General features: G+C 43.2%; 1 protein-coding gene across 4 annotated transcripts in view; it reads left to right on the plus strand.

Moving 5' to 3' along the window:
* Positions 1–20265, plus strand: part of CTXND2 (cortexin domain containing 2) — a 43506-nt gene extending 23241 nt beyond the window's left edge. The window contains exons 1-2 of one of the 4 annotated variants that reach the window (XM_077257846.1): positions 5726–5860; positions 19908–20265. In XM_077257846.1, coding sequence (XP_077113961.1) covers positions 19954–20118 — 165 coding nt within the window. In that variant the 5' untranslated portion in view covers positions 5726–5860; positions 19908–19953 and the 3' untranslated portion in view covers positions 20119–20265. Of the gene's footprint in view, positions 1–5714; positions 5861–19907 lie in introns of those variants that run through there. The other 3 variants (XR_013214386.1, XR_013214383.1, XM_077257851.1) reach the window with 3 other exon arrangements.
* Positions 20266–22374: the final 2109 nt, after the last annotated feature.

Genomic DNA, 22374 nt, shown 5'->3' on the forward strand with positions numbered 1-22374 from the left:
CCAGTGTTTTTTTGTGTGGATTTCACCTGCGGATTCTTATTTTGGAACAGGTGTAAAACGCTGCGGAATCCGCACAAAGAATTGACATGCTGCGGAAAATACAACGCAGCGTTTCTGCGCGGTATTTTCCGCACCATGGGCACAGCGGATTTGGTTTTCCATAGGTTTACATGGTACTGTAAACCTGATGGAACACTGCTACGAATCCGCAGCGGCCAATCCGCTGCGGATCCGCAGCCAATTCCGCACCGTGTGCACATAGCCTAATTCTAACCCTAGGTCTAACCCTAGCCCTAGCCCTAACCCTAACCCTAGTTCTAACCCTAACCCTAGTGGAAAAATAAAAGAAAATATATTTTCTTTATTTTATTATTGTCCCTACCTATGGGGGTGATAAAGAGGGGGTTCATTTACTATTTTTTTTTATTTTGATCACTGTGATAGGTTTTATCACAGTGATCAAAATGTACCTGAAACGAATCTGCCGGACTGCAGATTCGGCGGGCGCACTGCGCATGCGCCCGCCATTTTGGAAGATGGCGGCGCCCATGGAGAAGACGGACGGACACCGGGAGGCTCGGTAAGTATGAGGGTGGGGGAGATCGGAGCACGGGGGGAATCGGAGCACGGGGGGGTGGGATCGGAGCACGGGGGGAGCGGACAGGAGGACGGGGGAGCGGACAGGACGACGGAGGGGAGCGGAGCACTGGACGGAGGACTGGGGAGGAGATCGGCGGCGGTGGTGGGGGGGGGCAGATCAGAGTTTCCAGCCATGGCCGATGATATTGCAGCATCGGCCATGGCTAGATTGTAATATTTCACCAGTTTTCATAGCTGAAATATTACAAATCGCTCTGATTGGCTGTTTCACTTTCAACCCCCTGGGCTGAAGTACCCTTTCACCCGATCTGCAGGGACGCGATCATTCCATGACGCCACATAGACGTCACAGGTCGGATTGGCACCGACTTTCATGACGCCTACGTGGCGTCACAGGTCGGGAAGGGGTTAAATAATGCCCCCCTTAAAAAATGATGCACGACTATGCATTTTGCACCTAGGACTCCTTCCACAGTGGCGTGCCACCTACACTACGCTGCTGCCTTTCAGCTTTCTTTGGTGCCCAGGAGACATGTCAACTCTTTCGGCAGTCCAGGAGGTCTCCCCTTTTATACAGTAGCTTCCTGGACGTTTGGGTGAAGTTGGAAATAATAGTGAATGTGAAGGACTGTCTCCACAGAAAGGAGATAACATCTGCCTACTTTTATTGCAGGAATTCCGAACCACAGGGGGATATCCTGGGAGAATATGCAGGTTTCATACTTAGCGCCTATATCCTGAACTTCAAAGGGGATAGCAAATGGTTTGAATCTGGGCAGAATATTTCCTATTGACTGTATATAGAGGAGTGGGGGAGACACAGGATATTTGAAATACAAGGCTCACCATCCAGTCACCAAACAGCAATTTTTAAATAGTCCAATCAAGTGAATCTAGAAATATGAGTCTGTGGTCACGACTATAAAAAGCTGGGTGGAACAAAAGAAGTTGATCAAATGTGGAGTGTTCGTATGCTGATGTGATCCATAATTAATTTTTCCTTCCCTCAAGGAAACAGAAGATAACTGTAGATGGATAGGTATTTCCGTTGTTTCTCCCTTTTTATTTTATACCTGTTTTGCATATTTGTGTGTCATTTTATTTTTACCTTTTTATACCCTTTACTGTAACCACTGTATATTTTTATATTAAAGCTTAAAATCTTTAAGAAGTTTAACCCTTGTGTGGTCTAAATAATCCATAGCCTTTGAGAGTGTATGACCTTTTGATTATCAGACAGTAACATATTTCAGGAACTCATCACCCAATGTGTTTGATGAGTGGTGTCAGCAGCGTTAAGCAACCCCCCCTCACAAAATGATGCACCCCCTACACAGTATGATACCTCACAGTCCCCAGACAGAATATGATGTCTCACAGTATGATGCAACCACACAAACACTATGATGCCTCACAACCATCCAAACACAATATTATGCTTTCACAGCACTCCTATACAGTATGACCCATAGCATCCAGAGCATCACCATCATGTGTATGCTGCCTAACGGTCCCCCCACACAATATGATCCACCCCTACACAGTATGATACAACCGTACAAACACTGTGATGCCTCACAGCTTCCCACACGCAATATTATGCACCCCAGCACTCCTATTATGCACTACCCATCATGTGTATGATGCCTTACAGCCCCCGCACATAGTATGATGCTCCCACAGCACCCCCACACACAGTATGATGCTCCCACAGCACCCCCAAACACACAGTATGATGCTCCCACAGCGCCCCCACAGCACCCCCACACACAGTATGATGCTCCCACAGCACCCCCAAACACACAGTATGATGCTCCCACAGCGCCCACACACAGTATGATGCTCCCACAGCACCCCCAAACACACAGTATGGTGCTCCCACAGCACCCCCAAACACACAGTATGATGCTCCCACAGCGCCCCCAAACACACAGTATGATGCTCCCACAGCGCCCCCACACAGTATGATGCTCCCACAGCACCCCCAAACACACAGTATGATGCTCCCACAGCACCCCCAAACACACAGTATGATGCTCACACAACCCCCTCACACAGCATGATGCTCCCACAGCTCCCCCAAACACAGTATGATGCTCCCACAGTGCCCCCACGCAGTATGATGCTCCCACAGTGCCCTCCACACACAATATGATGCTCCCACAGCGTCCCCAAACACACAGCATGATGCTCCCACAACCCCCTCACACAGTATGATGCACCACACACATTATGATTCCCTCACACAGTATGATGTATTTACAGCCCTTCCACACACAGTATGATGACCCCACCTATCTGTGTGTCCTATAAATAACAGAAAAACTGACAAACATCAAGAACTAGTCAAGAACTAGTCTGAATAGGTGCATGCCAAAAAAGCAACTCATACAGTATATCAAAATACGAAAATGGTTGCACTCAATTGTGTTAAAGCATATCAATGTGAAATACATGAAGTGAGAATAGCAAAAAGGCTTTTGAAATTTAGGAAAAATACACGAGATGTTTAGCAGAAAATTTGGCCAAACAGTGTGAGCCCATCAACCATTGTCAAGGTAATCTCATGAATCTGATGGGTGCCTGACCCAACTGCCCTGTGTAAACACTTACCTATGGCTAATGTCTGAATGCATGGGTGAATATAAACACCTCTCTTGGTAAAGCCTACATTTATGGGTTGGTCGGAACCTAATGTGATTCGATGTAATTAAAATCAATACATGGTGAAAGGCGGAGTGCTCAGTCAGAAAGCTTAGCATATAAATAATAGAAAAACTGAAAGATCAAGAACTAGTCTGAACAGGTGCATACCAAAAAAAGCAACATACAGTGGGGCAAAAAAGTATTTAGTCATTCAGCAATAGTGCAAGTTCCACCACTTAAAAAGATGAGAGGCGTCTGTAATTTACATCATAGTTAGACCTCAACTATGGGACACAAACTGAGAATAAAAAATCCAGAAAATCACATTGTCTGTTTTTTTATCATTTTATTTGCATATTATGGTGGAAAATAAGTATTTGGTCAGAAACAAACAATCAAGATTTCTGGCTCTCACAGACCTGTAACTTCTTCTTTAAGAGTCTCCTCTTTCCTCCACTCATTACCTGTAGTAATGGCACCTGTTTAAACTTGTTATCAGTATAAAAAGACACCTGTGCACACCCTCAAACAGTCTGACTCCAAACTCCACTATGGTGAAGACCAAAGAGCTGTCAAAGGACACCAGAAACAAAATTGTAGCCCTGCACCAGGCTGGGAAGACTGAATCTGCAATAGCCAACCAGCTTGGAGTGAAGAAATCAACAGTGGGAGCAATAATTAGAAAATGGAAGACATTCAAGACCACTGATAATCTCCCTCGATCTGGGGCTCCACGCAAAATCCCACCCCATGGGGTCAGAATGATCACAAGAACGGTGAGCAAAAATCCCAGAACCACGCGGGGGGACCTAGTGAATGAACTGCAGAGAGCTGGGACCAATGTAACAAGGCCTACCATAAGTAACACACTACGCCACCATGCACCCAGATCCTGCAGTGCCAGACGTGTCCCACTGCTTAAGCCAGTACATGTCCGGGCCCGTCTGAAGTTTGCTAGAGAGCATTTGGATGATCCAGAGGAGTTTTGGGAGAATGTCCTATGGTCTGATGAAACCAAACTGGAACTGTTTGGTAGAAACACAACTTGTCGTGTTTGGAGGAAAAAGAATACTGAGTTGCATCCATCAAACACCATACCTACTGTAAAGCATGGTGGTGGAAACATCATGCTTTGGGGCTGTTTCTCTGCAAAGGGGCCAGGACGACTGATCCGGGTACATGAAAGAATGAATGGGGCCATGTATCGTGAGATTTTGAGTGCAAACCTCCTTCCATCAGCAAGGGCATTGAAGATGAAACGTGGCTGGGTCTTTCAACATGACAATGATCCAAAGCACACTGCCAGGGCAACGAAGGAGTGGCTTCGTAAGAAGCATTTCAAGGTCCTGGAGTGGCCTAGCCAGTCTCCAGATCTCAACCCTATAGAAAACCTTTGGAGGGAGTTGAAAGTCCGTGTTGCCAAGCGAAAAGCCAAAAACATCACTGCTCTAGAGGAGATCTGCATGGAGGAATGGGCCAACATACCAACAACAGTGTGTGGCAACCTTGTGAAGACTTACAGAAAACGTTTGACCTCTGTCATTGCCAACAAAGGATATATTACAAAGTATTGAGATGAAATTTTGTTTCTGACCAAATACTTATTTTCCACCATAATATGCAAATACAATGATAAAAAAACAGACAATGTGATTTTCTGGATTTTTCTTTCTCAGTTTGTCTCCCATAGTTGAGGTCTACCTATGATGTAAATTACAGACGCCTCTCATCTTTTTAAGTGGTGGAACTTGCACTATTGCTGAATGACTAAATACTTTTTTGCCCCACTGTATATCAAAAGTTAAAGCATGTCAATGTGAAATACATGAAGTGAGAATAGCAAAATGGCTTTTGAAATTTTGGAAAAATACACAAGAGACGTTTAGCACAAAATGCAGCCAAATAGTGTGAGCCCATCCACCATCTGTGTGTCCTGTCACGTCCCTACTCCTCTGACTAAGCCAGTCTCTGCTGCCAGTAATGTGAACTGAGAATGTCAGATAACCTGAAGGTCCTTGCTGGTCCGTCAGTCTGAACCCAAGCAGATTGGTGGCGCTGGGATCTGACGGATCCTCGCTCCACCATTGCGTTCACCTGTGTCTTGAGGACACAGATACGGGGGAAGTCGGGCCGTAGCCCTGACCTCCTGGGACAGTGAGACATTTCATCAAATTCAGTAGGATCCTGCAGGCCCAGGCCAGGTGTTCGCCTTCGCCCTGTATCCCATTCCAGCTGAAAATTGCTAAAAGAAAGGTCACAAGGATGGAGCTGGACTCGGAAACACCAAATTCTTATCTTCGCCCCATGAGCCCAGAATTGTCCAATTCGGTTAATTGCTGCCTATTTGATGTCATGTGCCCTTGTGACAGGTTTAGGACTGCTCCATGTGTGTGTCCCTGTGCAGCCTGCAGGGAGAGAGCTCTCATTGCTTCTTTCCTCCCTGTAACCTTACTCTGGTGCATTCCCAGCTGAAAGATTCATGAAATGGTCCGGAGAAGACAGTCTGCAACACAGACACACTGGAGGCACACTGCAGAGCAAGCACCATCAGGATTTCCCTCCGTTCATGGAAATTAGGCATCCGGACTGCAGGCACAAATGACAGGATTAGCAGGTAACATCCTATGTTCTAGCACTGTAGCATGGCACTGCCCCCGCCACCCTTCCATCCTACACATTGCATTTAACACCTCGTAAACCACACCAAAAAATAATTCACTTTTCTACGTCCGGTTTCTTTCTATAGTGGTATTTATTTTATATATTTGTTACAGTTTTTTATCCATTCTGGTTACATGTGTAATTTCCTAATTATCCAACAGATTAACGAGAAAACGGGTAATTAGTCCCGTAGTTGGCGCAGTTATATCATGGGATGGGGTAATTATAGGAGATTTCGCAAGACGACTCATTAAAATCTACAATTACACAATGTCATTCTGCCTGTGGCTAGAATTTACCCCGGGGCACGTCCCACGGGAGAGGGAATTTTTTTGGATGGGTTAAGGTGTTTTCTTTCCAAGTAGGAGATGTACAACTTCAGGAAGCGAGGAGTTTCTAAGGCGGAGGACAACCTCAACGGCGTGCAGTTTTACCGCAAAATGACGCAGTTTTGTAATGCTCAATTTTGGCTGTTTGGATTTGGGACATAAAAGAGCTTAAACAGCTGCATAAACCTCAAGCATTGCAAAAACCCAGCAGAACTATCATCAGTCCGCTTGCTGTTGAAGTTTGCAGCCAAAGATATCATTTGTAACCATCGGGCCCCTTCCGCAGTCTTGTAATTGGGCCCCACTCTACCATGACATGACCATGATGTCACAGTACAGGGATAATGCACACACTGATGTCACAGTACAGGGATAATGCACACACTGATGTCACAGTACAGAGATAATACACACAGTGATATCACAGTACAGGAATAATGCACACAGTAGTATCACAGTACAGGGATAATACACACAGTGATGTCACAGTACAGGGATAATACACAGTGATGTCAAAGTAAAGGGATAATGCATGCAGTGATGTCACAGTACAGGGATAATGCACGCAGTGATGTCACAGTACAGGGATAATACACAGATGTCACAGAACAGGGATAATGCACGCAGTGATGTCACAGTACAGGGATAATGCACGCAGTGATGTCACAGTATAGGGATAATTCACACAGTGATGTCACAGTACAGGGATAATGCACGCAGTGATGTCACAGTATAGGGATAATTCACGCAGTGATGTCACAGTAGAGGGATAATGCACACAGTGATGTCACAGTACAGGGAGAATGCACACACTGATGTCACAGTATAGGGATAATTCACACAGTGATGTCACAGTATATGGATAATTCACACAGTGATGTCACAGTACACGGGTAATGCACACAGTGATGTCACAGTATATGGATAATTCACACAGTGATGTCACAGTACAGGGGTAATACACACAGTGATGTCAGAGTACAGGGATAATGCACACACTGATGTCACAGTACAGGGAGAATGCACACACTGATGTCACAGTATAGGGATAATTCACACAGTGATGTCACAGTATATGGATAATTCACACAGTGATGTCACAGTACAGGGGTAATGCACACAGTGATGTCACAGTATATGGATAATTCACACAGTGATGTCACAGTACAGGGGTAATACACACAGTGATGTCAGAGTACAGGGATAATGCACACAGTGATGTATCATATAATGATGTGACACGCAGGTATAATGAACACAGGTGTCACTTAGATCTCCTGGGTCCCATTGCAAACTCTGTAACAGAACCGCCATCTATCATGTGCCACTATGTGTCTACCGGCCTGCGCATATGCCAAAGCCTGGGAGGGACTTATAAACCTGCACCTTTTAGAGCTACATCCTTGAGTAAGAAAGTGATGTCACATCAGGGAAATAGTACAGCAGACAAAATAGAGAGCGTGCAGCTGTCATACTGACATATCGGCAATGGAAGTCTGGAAGCACCTCTGATATGGAATAAACCCTTGGGTGTACCGACATTCTCCCTGGGGAGAGGTCACACCATTATAAAATGGTGATACATTTTATAAGATTCCTGTAACCTGACAGGCCATCTTACTGTCCACCTCCTGTGTGTGGGCGAAACCCCTAAACACCCTCAGGGGTACTGGCTCTTAAAGAGATATACACTGCAAGATACATACTACTGGCAGAGCTGGCTTTGTGCTGAGGAACTGGAATTGTAGAGCTGAGTTGTATAGTATAGCAGAGGCGAGTTGCATAAGAGATTCAAAGTAGCAGAGCTGGCACAGCAAAGATTAACCCAAAGTAATAGAGCTGAGTTGCATAGAATGTTCATAGAAGCAACGCTGGCATAACAATGTAGTAGAACTGATTCTGTTATGTAGGAGAGGTAACCCAACGATTAGGAACAGGTGTAGTAGAGATGTGTTTGCAACAGAGTTTAATAAAAGAGCTGTCAGAGCGCTATAGCAGAGTTACCCCAATGATTAGGAAAAGGTATAGCAGTGCTATGTTTGCAATGGAGATTAATGAGAGTTGACACAGCGATATAGGAGAGATAACCCAGAAATAAGGAACAGGTGTAGTAGAGCTAGATTTGCAATACAGTTTGATGTATAGGTGCAGGTTAAACAATGGAGTATTGGTGAGAGCTCCATCTACCTGAATACTCAGGCAGCATCTTACCACCTGAGCTGAGCTACGTGGCTCGGTATAGTGGCGTCACAGAGGCGCATTATTTTGCCAGAGGAATCCAATGCATAGAGGAGGAGAGGGACTTGGTGTCAGAAGACGGAGGATGCAACGTCTGCAAGTGTTGTTCAGCCACTATCCTCCTTTCTTTTGGAGCCAGACGACTGAATGTGTGCGGTCGGCTTAAGTCCAGCTTTATACAAGGCTCCGGCCAATCTGCTGCTGAAATCAAAGATACAAGGAGCGGTAAAGTGACACTTTCATTTGCTAAGTAAAGGTAATTACTACAGACAGAGGAGATACGATATCCGGGTCTGTCCCAGTGAATAGGCGAGCTGCTCTTATTTTGGGGGGCAGGGAAGCTAATTTTACATGATTCTACGAGTCAGCATGATTACTGCGATATCAAACTTGTTTTGTCGTCTTTTATATCATTATTTTAAAATGTAGGTGTTGAAAAAAAAATTTGAAGTTCGTAAAACTTTCTGAGACCCATAACCTTTTTTAATTTTTCTGTCGATGGACATATTTGAATTCTTTTTTGGGTGTAGCACGCTGACGTTTTTATAGATAAACTATTGGTGTACATTCAATGTTTTGATCGCTTTTTTTTGGCAATTTTTGCCTTTAGATTTTTCTTTGCTCTTTATGGCATTTTCCATATGGGTTTATTACTTTATATTTTGATAGATGGAACTTTTATGGACGTGGCAATACGAAATATGTTTAATTTTTAATAAAATAAATAAGGCAGAAAAGAAAGTGATTTACTTTTTTTATGTTCCCAAAACCTTTTTTTTTTAGTTCTCCTAGAGAACTTTAATCACTTCTTCAATATACTGCAGATGACAGCCCTAGTGCCTTCAGAAGGTCCCCAGCTGCCATGAAAAGCCATCGGCACCCCGTATTCGCACAAAGCACACAACACTTGATATAATATTATGACATATATTGAGAAAGAATTAAAGACCTGTCCCGGACCTGCCATGAATATGTATCTATCTTACCTGGTGTAAATGCCGCTGTTCTCCTGAATCCGGCGCTGTTTTTCTTTTGTTTCTACGCCTCTCCATTCCCAAGATATGGCCTCCTCTTTAGTGTATATAAAATTAGTCTTGTTAGTTAAGTGGGCGTGGCAACTGTTCCCTGTGGGCGTCGTCTTGGGTTCCCACACCCAGTTGACTAATAAAACGAGATTTCTTTACAGGAAAAAGATGCCATATTTCAGGAACAGAGAGGCACAGGAAAAAAAGAAAAACATTGTCGGATTCAGGAGAACAGCGGCATTTACACCAAGTACAAAAATTACATTTTTATGGCAAATGACAAGGCCCTTTTAAAGGGATTTTCCAAGACAGTTTTAGAAAAAAATAAACCACGCCAGGTCCAGGAGGATAGCAACATTTACAACCAGGTGAATGTAACTAGGCTGCAAATAGTATACTGCTGATCAACGAGGTGGCAAGAGTCAGACCCCATCAATTTAATTTTGATGGCCTAGCCTTTGGATAGACCATTAATTTTAAAATACCGGATAATCCATTAAAAAAGTACATACTCTCAGAGTTAATGTTCCAGTGCAGGGGGTGGCACACTTCCTGCCCTCTATCTGTAATCCTGAAAATCTAACATACATTAAATCAGAAGTAATGTCACTTTGAAAATATCTGGCAAACTTCCTAGAAAGCCGGGTCAGGTCACTATAATCAGATGGATAGCATATAGGCACAGATAACTTTAGTGTACAGCCAATTTCACACTGTTTCCAGGGACAGATCCAGGTGACAAAAGTTTTATTACTGACACTTATTGTACCTCTTATTTCAAATATCCTTTCACTTCCAGGCATGCTGGGATTTGTAGTTTCCTTGTGTCTACAGAGACAAAACAACCCAGGAGTGTATATTGAGCCGATATAACTGGTTCAGCTGCACAGGGACCAACATCCTCACCAATGTGAGAGAACACGGTGTTCGGGGCCACAAGAACAAAACTCCATATGTTGTGTAGTAGCCATTGTCAAAAACTGAAGCTCAGCTTCCATACACTTCAATAAGGGCTAAATGTGCCATAGGATACCAGCGATATGGGCCATTTATTTACTGCTACTTTATATGGTTATTACTAAGGGGGTGTGACTACCAGGATCCTCAGGGGCGTGTCTTTAGGCTTCTCTGCATAATTACACCTTTTAAAGAGCATAAAAATTCTTAATAAATAAAAAAAAGCCTATATCTCTGGAGGATTTTAGAAAAATTAAAACTAAAAAAGTCAGGGAAACAGTGGGAATTAAATAAGCACAAATTGAATTCTTTTGACCTGGTGACAGGTCCATTTTAATGTGTACATTTCTGGGTAATCTGTATACATGTTTTTTACTATTTGTGTGTGTGTCATGTGTGCAATGTATATAAACATGTGTTATATATGAGTTTTATATATGCTTGTGTGTATGTGTGTGCTATGTATACAGTATATGTGCATATATATTTATATATTTGTGTATATGTGTTTCTAATGTGTTTATGTGTGTAATATGCAGATGAGAGGCCAACACAAACATCCTGCACAGTGTCCCTCCTGCATAGGGGCCCATACCTATTAGTATCCGCTCCGGATGCCACCCATGAAGGTATAGACGTACCTGACTGGAAGCAGAATGTTTTTAATAATGATACGTTTTTCTTCATCAAATTAATGTCTAGGGAATTGAAATGGGAGCAATTCTCTTATCAGATTACCGCACAAGAGAAGGAGGCGACTCTCAATATCATTTCACTCATAGCATTATAAAACGCAAAAAGGCAAATCCTTATGTACAATACTGCCATAATGCAATATAAAAGAAACACAGGCAATCTTTCCTCAGGTCAAAAGTACTTAGTTTTGATTTGTATATTCCTACTTCTCTCCTGAATATTTTGTTTTTTTCATTTTGAAAATCCGCCATTTGGTTCCAGAGATATGGGCCTTTTATTAAATGCACCCAATATGCAAATTTGTATGGTGCAGAGCCTAAAGACACGCCCCCAAGGATCCTGTGAATCCCGACAAGGCTCACATCTCTGTAACCGTCTGGTGGATTTAAAATAAATAGATAAATAAATATTCAGGGGATCAGTGGGAATAAAATAAGAACAGAAACTGGTATTTTTTGTCCTGATGACAGGTCCTCTTTAGAATCCATTCCACAAAACAAGATTTTGAAAATGACACCGAACAGACAACTTCTTATAAAGCCATTGCACAAAATATGATTTCAATTGACTCCAAAATCTATGAAAGTTATTGACAAGAGTGAAATTGTCCTGAGTTCACACATTATAAATTCTATTCATGTGTCTCTGCTCACATCTTCTCTGCTCCCCGATGTAAATGTCGCTGTCGGCATATTTCCTACATTACTGACGCATGCTCTCCAGCTGTCCCAGCCACGCCAGTATATATATATATATATATATATATATATATATATATATATATATATATATATATATATATACACACAGTGGGGCAAAAAAGTATTTAGTCATTCAGCAATAGTGCAAGTTCCACCACTTAAAAAGATGAGAGGCGTCTGTAATTTACATCGTAGGTAGACCTCAACTATGGGAGACAAACTGAGAAAAAAAAATCCAGAAAATCACATTGTCTGTTTTTTTATCATTTTATTTGCATATTATGGTGGAAAATAAGTATTTGGTCAGAAACAAACAATCAAGATTTCTGGCTCTCACAGACCTGTAACTTCTTCTTTAAGAGTCTCCTCTTTCCTCCACTCCTTACCTGTAGTAATGGCACCTGTTTAAACTTGTTATCAGTATAAAAAGACACCTGTGCACACCCTCAAACAATCTGACTCCAAACTCCACTATGGTGAAGACCAAAGAGCTGTCAAAGGACTCCAGAAACAAAATTGTAGCCCTGCACCAGGCTGGGAAGACTGAATCTGCAATAGCCAACCAGCTTGGAGTGAAGAAATCAACAGTGGGAGCAATAATTAGAAAATGGAAGACATTCAAGACCACTGATAATCTCCCTCGATCTGGGGCTCCACGCAAAATCCCACCCCGTGGGGTCAGAATGATCACAAGAACGGTGAGCAAAAATCCCAGAACCACGCGGGGGGACCTAGTGAATGAACTGCAGAGAGCTGGGACCAATGTAACAAGGCCTACCATAAATAACACACTACGCCACCATGGACTCAGATCCTGCAGTGCCAGACGTGTCCCACTGCTTAAGCCAGTACATGTCCGGGCCCGTCTGAAGTTTGCTAGACAGCATTTGGATGATCCAGAGGAGTTTTGGGAGAATGTCCTATGGTCTGATGAAACCAAACTGGAACTGTTTGGTAGAAACACAACTTGTCGTGTTTGGAGGAAAAAGAATACTGAGTTGCATCCATCAAACACCATACCTACTGTAAAGCATGGTGGTGGAAACATCATGCTTTAAGGCTGTTTCTCTGCAAAGGGGCCAGGACGACTGATCCGGGTACATGAAAGAATGAATGGGGCCATGTATCGTGAGATTTTGAGTGCAAACCTCCTTCCATCAGCAAGGGCATTGAAGATGAAACGTGGCTGGGTCTTTCAACATGACAATGATCCAAAGCACACTGCCAGGGCAACGAAGGAGTGGCTTCGTAAGAAGCATTTCAAGGTCCTGGAGTGGCCTAGCCAGTCTCCAGATCTCAACCCTATAGAAAACCTTTGGAGGGAGTTGAAAGTCCGTGTTGCCAAGCGAAAAGCCAAAAACATCACTGCTCTAGAGGAGATCTGCATGGAGGAATGGGCCAACATACCAACAACAGTGTGTGGCAACCTTGTGAAGACTTACAGAAAACGTTTGACCTCTGTCATTGCCAACAAAGGATATATTACAAAGTATTGAGATGAAATTTTGTTTCTGACCAAATACTTATTTTCCACCATAATATGCAAATAAAATTATAAAAAAACAGACAATGTGATTTTCTGGGTTTTTTTTTCTCAGTTTGTCTCCCATAGTTGAGGTCTACCTATGATGTAAATTACAGACGCCTCTCATCTTTTTAAGTGGTGGAACTTGCTCTATTGCTGAATGACTAAATACTTTTTTGCCCCACTGTGTATATATATATATATATATATATATATATATATATATATATATATATATATATATATACTGATCTTTTTTATCACCCCTGATTTTCCCCTCCTAGCCAGTAGGATTGGACAGGATAAAGCAGAGTTGTCACTTACCTCAAACCAGAGAAAAAAAGCTTGGTCTTGCTGCCCTCACCCCCCTCAACAATATTTAAATGCTTTTGGTTCATTGTCTGGGACAGTCTAATATGTACAGTAACTATCTACATTCCCATGCTCTTAACTTGCCAACCACTCATGCCTTTTCATTAGAATGCTACCAGCACTATAGGCGCTAGAACTTCTTTTCCTTCACTTTCCAGTCTGTATTGCTCCTGCAGTTGTTTTTCAAAATGCATTGAACATGTGCAGCTGCCATATCCATGCTCTGTAACTTACTCATTAGCATCCTACCAGCATTATAGGTGCTGTGACTTCTTGTACCTCATTTCCCAGCTTGCATTGCTCCTGCAGCTATCCTGCCGCATGGATTGACCATGTGCAGCTGCAAAATTCATCATCCACGCTTATCACAATAAATCCTCAGGATTGGACAGAATGATGAGACAACATTCACTGAAAATCTGAGAAAAAAACATGGCCATACTCCTCTTTTCCTCTTCAACATGCTAAACATGGTGTTGATGTACATACTAGTCTAATATGTCTAGGAACAGTCCAGATTATTGTTTTCAGTGGGCAAGGCCTCATCATCAGCATTCTGTCAGCACTATAGGTGCTGGACCTTCCTTTCCTTCCCAGCTTGCCAATGGATTGACTAAAATGTCATCCACGATGCAAAATAACTAGTGCCTGGCATGACCATACTATAAAACGTGTTATTTAAGCAATGTACTATTACAAATTAAGCTGTATGGCGTTGTCACACTGTAGCTAGAGCGACTTTCGCTGTCCCTTTAACATACGCATTACAAACCCAGTGTTCTGAATTTCTGCAGATATCCATTTCCCTGCAGAAGCTGTGCCAACGCTCTCAGGGCAGGGTGGTGCAAAAAATGTTTAAAAATTCCCTTTTTAGTAAATCCCACTGGCATAAAAAAAAGCAGAATGGCTAAGGCAGCAGACTTTTAGCTGAATTCTGCATTTCTGTCCTGTATGTTTGCAGCAAGGCCACCTGTTAATAGGATTGGGTAGCCGTGGAGCGTGAAGGTCGATAGAAGGTCACTTGTCACGGTCTGTGCCAGTGAAGGTTATTCATTTGATTGCTGCCTCCTTTATCTGCGCAGAGACGAGTCCTCAGGAGCTCAGCTGGGAACTGCCTAAGATCAGGCCTTACAGGGTAACTTATATATAGAAACCATGAGTGACTCCTGATTACAATCGCACCTGTTTTTTTTAACCTGTTTAAAAGGGGTATTCTCATTTTCATAAATTGGTATTTTCTGAGAGTGCTCATAAAAATAAGCACTTTTGCAATTTACTGTTTGTTAAAATTTTCAGTCGTTCTTGAGATAGTAACACTTTTTCTTTTTGTTTCCAGCTCGTTGCCTAGGAGACCGACCACCACTATAGTCTAGCAGTAGTGAACCAACATGCACATTGCTTGCAAGCTCTTTTTTATTGAGCTTGTATCACTGCTCTGAAGCTGGAGTTTGCTATTAGCTCCTAATCCTGGGTGACTGAAGCGCAGAGCTTTGACGGTAAGGTACCTTCACACGAAGCGACGCTGCAGCGATAGCGACAACGATGCCGATCGCTGCAGCGTCGCTGTTTGGTCGCTGGAGAGCTGTCACACAGTCAGCTCTCCAGCGACCAACGATGCCGAGGTCCCCGGGTAACCAGGGTAAACATCGGGTTGCTAAGCGCGGCCCTGCGTTTAGTAACCCGATATTTACCCTGGTTACCAGCGTAAAACATCGCTGGTATCGTTGCTTTTGGTGTCAAACCTGACGATACACGCCGGTCTGACAACCAAATAAAGTTCTGAACTTTAATCAACGACCAGCGATATCACAGCAGGATCCAGATCGCTGCTGCGTGTCAAACACAACGATATCGCTATCCAGGACGCTGCAACGTCACAGATCGTTGTCGTTCTCGTTGTAAAGTCGTTTCGTGTGAAGGTACCTTTAGACAGCAGTGGTGGTCGGTGTCCAAAGCAATGAGCTGTAAACAAAGAACAACTGCAAATTGTGATAAACAGTAAATTGCAAATGTGCTTGATTCTAAGCGCTATCGGACAAGATCCATCTATGAAGATGAATAAAAGCCCTTTAAGGCTGCACCTATTTTGAAGTCTGTTCTCTACTTGTTCATGTGTTATTTTCTCTTTTGTTCACCATTATAGGTGTGATTTTTATTAATCCAGATCTTTGCAACCAATTTGTTATTTGCAGCTTTTGAAAATGTCGATATTGTTATTGGCACAAATGTATTCTTGTCTGTCCCCGTAATGAATAATTGATTTACGTCTGAAATTTTTGCATAAAATGTCGGAGTTACGTACAACATTTTAATCAGTTTGTAGAGCTATGCTCGACGTCGCTGCATGGTGTCCATATCTCCTTCCATGCAGGGACGCCGGCTTACCGCCCCGGCCCCTCGGCGTGGTCCCCAGCGTGCTTCCTAGTTGTGTGAGCACTGCAGCTCCTAGCGAACCGCCTAGTGCACAAGCGCACGCACTTCTCTTAAAGGGGCAGCGTGCACATTTTGCCAAATGCAGTCAGCCTGTTGCTGAGAGGCATTTAGCATAATGTGTACACCTGCAAGATGGTTCCCAGCCAATAGCTGGCCAATAGCTATATAATAGCTGTATAAGAGACTCCCCCTGTCCCTTAGGGAGTGGCCAAGCAATGAGTTTAATCATTAGGTAGTTGGTGATCTGCCAGTGTAGTTTTAAGGTCCCCTGGTCCCGATGCAGCCAGTGTCCTGAACCCGAAATCCTGGCCCAGGTGTAGCCAGAGTCCTGTTCCCGAAGTTCCTTGGTCCCGATGCAGCCAGTGCCTGAACGTTGTTCCCTGGTTCTGGAGTGGTCAGTCCTGTTCCTGAAGTCACCTGATCCCAATGCAGCCAGTGCCTGAACGTTGTTCCCTGGTCCTGGAGTGGCCAGAGTCCTGTTCCCGAAGTTCCTTGGTCCCGATGCAGCCAGTGCCTGAACGTTGTTCCCTGGCCCAGGAGTGGCCAGAGTCCTGTTCCCGAAGTTCCTTGGTCCCGATGCAGCCAGTGCCTGAACGTTGTTCCCTGGTTCTGGAGTGGTCAGTCCTGTTCCCGAAGTCCCCTGATCCCAGTGCAGCCAGTGCCTGAACGTTGTTCCCTGGTCCTGGAGTGGCCAGAGTCCTGTTCCCGAAGTCCCCTGATCCCAATGCAGCTAGTGCCTGAACGTTGGTCCCTGATCCTGGAGTGGCCAGAGTCCTGTTCCCGAAGTCCCCTGATCCCAATGCAGCCAGTGCCTGAACGTTGTTCCCTGATCCTGGAGTGGCCAGAGTCCTGTTCCCGAAGTCCCCTGATCCCAATGCAGCCAGTGCCTGAACGTTGTTCCCTGATCCTGGAGTGGCCAGAGTCCTGTTCCCAAAGTCCCCTGATCCCTATGCAGCCAGTGCCTGAACGTTGTTCCCTGGTCCTGGAGTGGCCAGAGTCCTGTTCCCGAAGTCCCCTGATCCCAATGCAGCCAGTGCCTGAACGTTGTTCCCTGATCCTGGAGTGGCCAGAGTCCTGTTCCCGAAGTCCCCTGATCCCAATGCAGCCAGTACCTGAACATTGTTCCCTGATCCTGGAGTGGCCAGAGTCCTGTTCCCGAAGTCCCCTGATCCCTATGCAGCCAGTGCCCAAACGTTGTTCCCTGGTCCTGGAGTGGCCAGAGTCCTGTTCCCGAAGTCCCCTGATCCCTATGCAGCCAGTGCCTGAACGTTGTTCCCTGGTCCTGGAGTGGCCAGTCTTGTTCCTGAAATCCTCTGATCCCGATGCGGCTAGTCTTGTCCTGAAGTCCCCTGGTTCCAGTGCGGCCAGTGCCTAAATATTGTCCCCCGGCTCGTATGCAGCCAGTCCTTGTTCCAGTATCCTAGACCAGTGTGTCTGAACATTGCCCTAGCCCACACCAGTGTCAGCATACCTGACCCCTGGGGTCAGCAGCTGCAGTACCAGGCTCTGCCCAGGAGTGGTACCTGGCAGCTACCTGCAGCCCAGTCTATCTCCACCATCAGGAGCTCGAGCGAACACCAGGTAGTCACTTTCCTGTGCCTGTTCCTTAGCAGGTCCAGCCCTGTGAGACAGTGCGTCCACAAATCCACCTGCACCACTGTTGGGCGTAACACAGCTCAATTTTTCTTTTATCTAAAAAGGCACAAAAAATAGCACAAATATAATAAACATTTTTTATTTTGCACAAACGTCATGAACCTGAGAGCACGATTTTGAAGAATTTCATGCTAAAAACTGAATTGAATACTATAGACAAAGGTCTTTACCAAGGGTACGTTGCTCTCACAGTAATTATGCAAAGCAGCCTAAAGCCACGCCCCCTAGGATCCTATTAGCCTTTTTTTAATAGTATAATATCGGGCAGTCATGTAAAAATATTCCAGATGTTTTTAAATAAAACCACAGAGTAAATTTAAGGTTTTTTATTCCAGATGCAAAATATGTAACAGAGAATACCAACCATCATTTCTTTAGTTTTGCATTTTTATTTCTTTTCCTCCCCAGCTTTGAAAATACGTTAAAAAAAATTCCTATTGACATAGTTGTATGAGGATTTTTTTTGTGTGGAACAAGTTGTAGTTTTGAAGTATACCATTCAATTAACCATATAACATAATGAAATCAGTAAATAAAATGTCTAAATGAGGTGAAATGGTGAAAAAAAAAAAAAATTCTGCCTTTTTTTTATTGCCTTTAGTGTGTGGTAAAAATGACCTGTCAACATGATTCTTTATTTCTCTATGATCACGGAGATGTATAGTTTTTTTTATATATTTTAGTGGGTAAAAAAAGCCTTTGCAACTTGTCGGATGAACTAAACGTTTGTCTTTTTTTTATATTAATTTTCAACTTTTTTTTTGCAACTTTCACTATAATTTTTAATTTCCTTGGAAACTTGAACCTGGGATTCTATCCACAGGATCGGGGATAACTTACTGATCGCTGGAAGGCCCTAGTGGTCGGATCCACAAAAAATCCTGAGAACAGGTCTCCAGAACCCTTACATCGGAGCTCTTATGAGTCTCCGCCTCTTCTTCATTCATTGTCTATGAGACTATCAGAGAGCGTGGCAGAGAAAGCCAAGTACAGCACTCCGTTATTTCTGGCAGTCCCATTGACAATGAATTGGGTTGAAGGTGAGTATCCATGCCTCCATTAAGCAAGGGTCTCTACAGAGTCCCTTTTTAGGGGTTCCAGCTCCAAGATTGCAAAATTAGCAAATCAGTTTTTCCCCTGCTGGGTGTCATGATCCCACCAGGGGGTCGGTCAGCGGACGGCACAACAAGCACTCAACGGGATGGAAATGGGGAGAGGAAGGCCCTACCAATAGGGAATGAGGGATGGACACCTCCTGCTCCAACCTGAGCCTGTCCCTGCACTCCCCTAACGCCCTAAGTGGGTCCTTCCACCCACCTCCGTCACGAACCTCATCCCTTGCTGTCACCTCACACTGCCCTGGCTAGTGCACTGGCCAGCAAGGGCCAGTGCACCACTGCAGATGGTACAAACACAGGGGACAGTGACAAACGCGAGACGGACAAGGAGTAAACACAACACTTAGCTTCCAGACTCCGCTGCCAAGCTCCACACCACAGATGACACAGAAACAGGACTCCAAACTCCAGAAGTAGCTGACACCAGAGAGCTGCAACTGCAAGGTTTCCATAGAGAAACACTATCACCAACAGTCAGCTGATGCATCAGGTGACCATTTAAAGGATGGTGGGAGTGGTCACTACCCACATCAGCTGACCTAGCAACTCTGCAGTTGCAACAGATTGCCAGCAAGAGAAACTGACAATAACCCCCTCAAGCCTGAAAGGAAAAAAGCTACATTTAAAATATAGTGGAACCAGAGCTGCCACAAATCCAAAAATAGATCGTGACACTGGGACTCTCAGTAATCAGCTGTGATCTGTAGTAAAATTGAACAGTGTTTAATTCCCCCAAAAGCGACACCACAGGAGAAATACAGTATTACATGGTGCTCATTGAAATGAATGGAACTTTAGTGCTATGGACAAACATATTGGGTCCTCCATAGACAGTGAGACACTATTTTGCTAAATGACTGGGTCCTGAATGTCATAAAAGAGATTATAAATATGGGATAAAGACACATCAAATAAAACCATCATTAATCATGTTTTTTCCTCCCATTTAGGTCTTTTCCCCTTTAAGCAGATGACAAGCATACAAAGGCCCATAAAATGGATAATCCCACCTTACTACCCCTCGTGGATGTGGATAAAGGATTTGCCATTGCCTTGTTCTTGCTCCTCTGTGTCTTCTTGGCCATGATGATAGTTCGTTGTGCCAGGCTTATAATGGATCCCTACAAGGACATCCCAAACTCTATGTGGGAGGATCAATAGGATGTGCTGGTGGAGTACAAGAGTCATCTTGGTGGGACATTCTTTTTGTTGAACCTCGTCCTGCTGCTTCGTGGGCCTGGAAAGCTGAAGGCAACTAAAATAGTAGCTGTCAGGAGGAACAATAATCATCAAGTAAATCACTGCCGTTATGTAGGAGAAGGGGAAGTTAAACATCCAGTTCAGCATTGACTTGACATGTCGTTACTCCTTTTAATTTCATTAGCTAAACAGGACGGTTTCCAGCGCTCAATTGTTTCCATCCATCTTCGATGGATTTGTAACCTTAGTCAGGCACGTAATGAAATGCACAATGCAGGAGCAGCAGCTGACTTAATTCATCCCAAAAGCCAATATAATCGTAATAGACGATCCAAAGTATCATCAAGACTAAAGGTCTTTCGAAATCAACTTTTCTTGGCAGAGATGATGTTTGTGCACCGTGCTCCCTAAAATATTTTTAAAAGGTACTTGTGCCAATAATGAGTTAGGCTCAGTCTTCAGTCCTCCAAAATCAATCTTATGTGGGTCCTGGAGTGATGAGGTTTTGGGTTCTTCTGGCCTCCTGCCATCATCATGACTTTTGAGGGACACTTTGATGTTCTTCTGGACTTTCCCATATACACAGTTGTTGTATTACTTTCCGAAGAGAAGTAGGAATAAGCCACTGCCAAATCTTCAATTGTTTCTTCGACAACTGCCTTTTTGGAAGAGACATGCACATTAGGAACTTACATTTAATGTATGTAGGCACTTTAAACCATCACAAAATGTCTTCTATTAAGGAAATTTGAGAGTTAGATCTAACATGTTTGGTAGGTGCTTATAAGTTATCACCATAATCCCCCCCTAAAATAAACTGGAGGCAAATGAAGGGGTAGATGGAGAAGACTAGCTTAAAAGGAAGTGTCATGGGTTCGGCAGCTGCCAGCAATATCAAATACAAGAATAGACAAATTGTAATATGTGGTTCATAACACTTTTTGGAGTGTCTCCACTTCGTAGTGAGGAGATTGCACCTTAGATACCTCATTGGAGTGTGTAGAAGGTGGTTGCCTGGATGTTTTAGATATGAATTAATATCATATAATTGCATGGGAATTTTAGAAAAACATTTTAGAGAAACAAAAATAATATTTTTTGTTACTTATTGACTCTAAATTCATCTTATTTTTTCTATAATAATGAATTGAAGAGTGTTCTAAAGCGTCTTACTTGGCCAAGGAGTTTCCACGTACAGTAGATTTACATTTATTTACTTATACAAAATTTACCTCATCTAAGTCTTCGGACTTAAACTCCACCTTCTAACCATCTCAGTCCTGCCCACGAGGAATGGGGCAGTAAGAAATGTATTTCCCAAGTGAGATTCTGACCATGAGGAACGAGGCAGAAAGAGATTCATCACTAAAGATGGATTTTCTGTCTTAAATTCATAATTAATGCCAATTTCTCTCCAAAAGTTGAGATGGAGATTATCTAGATTGAATGTAAGGTCTACAAACTTCCCAGAAAACAGATTATACTTTTTATCTTAAATTCCATGTGTTTCTTTTTTTCTGGTGATCAGTTGCTAGATTAGATGTATGGATTTTTAGAAAAGGGTGTTAGATTTTGATTACTTTATTAAAGTCTCTGGAAACAAACTCCACCTCTTAATACTCTCAGTCTTGCCCACAAGAAACGAGAAATTCATTTCCCAAGATGGATTTCCCTTTTTGTATTATTATTTAAAGTCAATTATTCTATACCGATGGAGAGAGAAATATTGGCTGGATTGAATCCATTATCTACAGAATTTCCAGCAATGACATATTCCTCTTGTTTTTTTGATCAGACGCCTGGAGTATTAGGAAGATAAGTTAGATTTTGGTAGCTTCATCTAATTCTCTGGACTTAAACTCCAGCTCCTTAGCCTCCCTGTATCACCCGTGAAGAATGAGGCAGAAATAAAATACATTACCCAAGTTACATTTCCCTTCTTAAATCTTACATTATTATTTCCTGTCTGTTTCTTGCTAGAGGTAGAGAGAAAAATTGTCTACATTAAATCCAATTTTTACAGTCCCCCAGAGATTAGATTTAGATTACCGCACATAACTTTCTAGACTCAAACCCCACCTCCTAACTGTCCAAGTCCCTCCCCCTCGAGGAACAAGGCAGAAATTAATCAATTAGTTAGACTTCCCTACTTAAATTATTAAGTAAAGTTAACTTATATCTAGAGGGGGAAGAAACCATTTGTTTGGATTGAATCCA

This window comes from Ranitomeya variabilis, chromosome 1, assembly GCF_051348905.1.
Source record: "Ranitomeya variabilis isolate aRanVar5 chromosome 1, aRanVar5.hap1, whole genome shotgun sequence".
Taxonomy (NCBI): Eukaryota; Metazoa; Chordata; class Amphibia; order Anura; family Dendrobatidae; genus Ranitomeya; species Ranitomeya variabilis.